At 37.9% G+C, this 4,025-nt stretch overlaps 2 protein-coding genes across 2 annotated transcripts in view; both read right to left on the bottom strand.

The window, feature by feature from the left end:
- Nucleotides 1-840, bottom strand: part of fcsk (fucose kinase) — a gene marked incomplete in the record, with an annotated part of 11,142 nt that extends 10,302 nt beyond the window's left edge. Inside the window, 2 exon segments of the mRNA XM_014022985.1 lie at nt 477-657; nt 732-840. Coding sequence (XP_013878439.1) covers nt 477-558 — 82 coding nt within the window.
- Nucleotides 841-1,416: 576 nt separating this feature from the next.
- On the bottom strand, nt 1,417-3,276 carry pclaf (PCNA clamp associated factor). The gene is made up of 4 exons (XM_014022987.1): nt 3,129-3,276; nt 2,276-2,359; nt 2,019-2,199; nt 1,417-1,551 (listed from the first exon to the last, which is right to left on the bottom strand). Exons 1-4 carry the CDS (start codon nt 3,172-3,174, stop codon nt 1,515-1,517), a joined length of 348 nt encoding a protein of 115 aa, XP_013878441.1. The 5' UTR covers nt 3,175-3,276; the 3' UTR covers nt 1,417-1,514.
- Nucleotides 3,277-4,025: the final 749 nt, after the last annotated feature.

Raw genomic sequence — 4,025 nt, forward strand, 5'->3', positions numbered from 1 at the left:
TATAAGATTTATTCTTCTGCTACCTTTCATTTTATTTTGATTTTAGATTTGTATTATGTATTTTATTTGTTTTCTATTTTATATAGTTATTGTTTTTAATGTAATGAATAATAAGTATCAATTAAAAATAATTAGCTATTTAATTTAACTGTTTTAACTACTTTATTTATTTTGCTGCCTAATCAGCTTTTTAATGTCTGTTTTTTTATGTCTCCACATATAAATGAATATAAACGACAGAAACATGTTTTGTTAAACCTGTAGACTTAATAAACTCTAATATTTAGTGATTTTTATTCTATTTTTCAGTGCTTTGTTGTGTTTTTCTGCTTATTTCACCTTAGTTTATAAATGTTTTTGTGCTTTAAGCTGACCTGGAACTGGAGAAAAGAACAGGTCGTCCTTTGGCGCCACCCTCAGGCCGACCAGAGGAACTGCAGGTTCAAAGATCGTTAAACCCGACGGATGATCCTCACCTCTCTGAAAAGCGTAGACGCTGTCTTTGTGTTGGCACGTGAGAGCGACCACCGTCCACGGAAACCCGCCGCCGTCCGTCATCTCCCCGCGGCTCCGGACCACCTGAAGCTCCGGGGGGTCAAAGGAGAACTCTCGCAGCCGCGCGCGGAGTCCGTTAAACCGGTTTTACCCGCCACGAACCTGCATCCGGAGGAGGCGGGGCGGAGTTAGCCGAACTGACATCAAACGAACGATCCAGTTCGGATAAAACTCACCTGATCACCTTTAATCCACTCTGTTAAACTTATCAATTCACACGCTTCACATGTTTACGCTTCGCCCGATTTATTAACGTTTGGACCTCGCGGGTTTCCGTTCTTTTAACCGGAAGTGCTTGATTTCTGCCCTCCCGCTGAGGCGGGAAACTCAACTCTTTTCAGATTCAGATTCTTTTTTGTCCGTTCGACAGTTCATCTCTAATCTGATGTTGATTCAATCATCAGATTAGAGGTGAAGTGTAGAGGAATTATCATGCTTATCAGCACGCGACAAAAACAGCTGGACAAACTGTAAAACAATGTAAGTTCAAAACACAAAAACTAAACAAAGTAAAGTCATTTAGGCAAATAAAAGCACACAAGAAATATATAATAAAATAAAGTAGAGGTGGTTTAAATAACAGATTATAGTACAGTGCGTTCATTTGTGCAACATTATGTGAGCAAAACAGTATTAATTTATTTACTATGTAATAAAAATTGCAGGGATAAACTTTAAAAATCAGCTTTTGAGTTTAAAAAACATTAAATTTACAGTTTTTCAAGGACTTCTGGTTTGTTTGGTGAAACAAACCAGTTTATATTCAGTTAAAGGCTCTTTTATAAAATAAATTAATTAAATTCATAAATGTTTTTTTTCCAGTAAAGAAACCATTTGAGCAGAAAAATGACTGAAACAGTCTGCAGGTTTAAAACAAGTTTAATGATCTTTACAAAACAAGAGCTCAGAAACTATTTACAGATGTACAACAAGAAGTTCAGACGGAGGCAGAAACACGTTCAGTCGTCTTCATCGTCGGCAGGAAGAGGTCTGGACCTGAAACAGACAGGACTGGTTACAAACCAGTTCAACGCTTAGCCCAAACAAACGTTAAGGTTTTATTTTCAAGCTGAAAAACATAAAGTCTGTTTTCTGTTTGAAAAAGTTCACGAGGTAAAAACTGTCCTCAGGTTTCACCTCACTGAAGCTTTAACAGGAGTTAATAAAGATATTTTACATTCATGTCAGACGTTTATCTGCAGCAGAAACTCAACAGATTCAGACCCAGATGCTGTAAAGTTCTGGTTCCTATGACCCGTTAGCTCAGATAAACCGGATCAGGCCGAGCCAAGAACCAAAACCAGCAGTTATTTAGAGCAGGGTGTCACAAAAACTCATTTCTCTTACACCAGCTGACCTGTGTTTAGACTCATAATGGCTCCATTTATGAAACTAAATGAGAAAAATTAAATTAATAATTCAAACTGTTGTGTTGAAGCAGGACCTGAGTTTAAAACACATACTTCCTGCTGGCCTTCGTCATCCCGCTGCCCCCCGCCTCCTCATCATCATCAGCCTCTTGAGGTCTCTGGTTCTCCTTCTCGGGCTTCCTGGGGGGTCCGCCGAAGAAGTCCCCGATGCCTTTCTGCCAGGTCGGGGTGGGGCGAGGACACACGGAGTTGCCCCCAGCGTACTTGTTCTTAGCTGTGAACAGAAAGCTCAGCATCAGGTAGGGTCAGAGTCGGTTTGGGTCTGAGGTCGGACCGGAGCAGGGACTGACCCGGAGTGGACGAGCCGCTGCTGGACGATGAAGAGTTGGCTGAACCGGAACCCAGAGACTTCCTGGGTGCAGAAGCTGCAACAGCTGCAAAAAACCAGAGCAAAGAGCTAAAATTAATATATCTTTATCAGCATGAAATTAATCAATAACACTCCTAAAATCAGTGTGAGACTATAAACTGAACACATCCTGACACAGATCATGAAATGTTTTTAAAACTTGACAGGTTACAACATTTAATAAATTAAAATCAACCCATCCTGCAAACAAACACGTTTTATCAGTTTTCAACAATTTGAAACCAGAAAGACTAAAACTGTGTCAGCCGAATTTAGCCAATAATCCAAAGAGTTCCAAAAATATTGTTTTTAAAATAGTTTTGAAATTTCACTCAAATCAGAAGAAAGAACAAGTTTAATTTAAAAACTTTTTACCGGAGTTTTGTTCCACCTTAACATTAAATGACAGCGCGCCTCAAAACTGGCGCCAGTTTGACAGAAAACTTCACTCACAAGTTTGTGAAACTGACATAAAAATTTTCATTAAAAAATGTTAAATTATAACCAAAACCAGACGATAAACCTATTTAAAAACATTTCAAACCATTTGTGCTGGCGGGAGGATGTTAGGATCAGTCATGAATTTATCTTAATATTTTTACAGACTGATAGTTAAAATGTGAAATATCACCAAAGATTATTTTAATAAAGAGACGAAATCACGTCTTTTTATCTGCTTAGTTTGGCAGACTGCCCCGAGAAGGCCTGACTCAATGATAAATCCGTCAAATTCTTCCATAATTTAAAATTTAAAAGCTCTTTTTGAAGCCGTTAATGAAAGTTTCTTACTGTACCTTTTCTGTACGACGCGGGAACGCTATCGGCTTTGGTCCTCACCATGTTGGCGGCGACTCGTCCGGTAAAAACGACGTTTCTGCACCGAAACACTGCGAGTGACTGCCCGCCGCCGCGCTTCCCGCCTCAGTTTAACGAACAGCGGATGGGGCGGGGCGGGGCGGGGCGGGAGCTTCCTTCTTCTCTAACAACACTGACGGACTCAGAGGCGACATTCGACACGCCTGCCCCCCCGTGGTCAACACAGGAAGTACAGCAGTCAAACAGTTTTCACATCAAAACTTCAGATTAAAAACGTTATTTTCTGAATAATCTACTGAAGATTTAGTTTGAGTTTGTAAAAGAAACTTTAATGCAAAAAAAGTGAGATTATAAACGTTTTTCGAGTAGTAAAAACCCAAAGATCAGGTAAAAATACTTATAAAACCTTAAATAAAACATTTGGTTTGATAATAATGTTCCAAATATTTCTCATTTTACCATCATCGCATAAAGTTAAATAAAATGGTTGTGAGTGAACTTATTCAGATAAAATATACAAATTATTAGTTTTCTGGTTATAAAGCGAAACGTTCTCTTGTTCGAGTGGAAAACAAGAAACAGAGACTTGTTATTTTTGTAATCAGATTGAAACGGTGGAACATGTTTAATTAGAATGAAACAAATATTCAGAGTCAACATTTAAAGTTAGTTTTAAACAGAGAAAAAATCATTTTCTTTAATTAATATATTAGGAGATGAATCAAAATCAGTAAGAAATAAATTAATTCGATTTTTAAAAAGAATCAGGTTATTTAATTGTATTTAAAATGCACATAATATGCATGAGAGCATACAGCAGGTAAAATAAGTATTGAACACGTCACCATTTTTCTCAGTAAATATATTACTAGAGG

The sequence above is a fragment of the Austrofundulus limnaeus genome, unplaced genomic scaffold, assembly GCF_001266775.1.
Source record: "Austrofundulus limnaeus strain Quisiro unplaced genomic scaffold, Austrofundulus_limnaeus-1.0 Scaffold353, whole genome shotgun sequence".
Lineage (NCBI taxonomy): Eukaryota > Metazoa > Chordata > Actinopteri > Cyprinodontiformes > Rivulidae > Austrofundulus > Austrofundulus limnaeus.

Coding starts and splice junctions, on each gene's coding strand:
- pclaf (XM_014022987.1), bottom strand. CDS start 3,174: ATGGTGAGGACCAAAGCCGATAGCGTTCCCGCGTCGTACAGAAAAG. Junction 2,360..3,128: donor TCCCGCGTCGTACAGAAAAG/GTACAGTAAGAA, acceptor GGTTTTTTGCAG/CTGTTGCAGCTTCTGCACCC. Junction 2,200..2,275: donor CAGCGGCTCGTCCACTCCGG/GTCAGTCCCTGC, acceptor TTCTGTTCACAG/CTAAGAACAAGTACGCTGGG.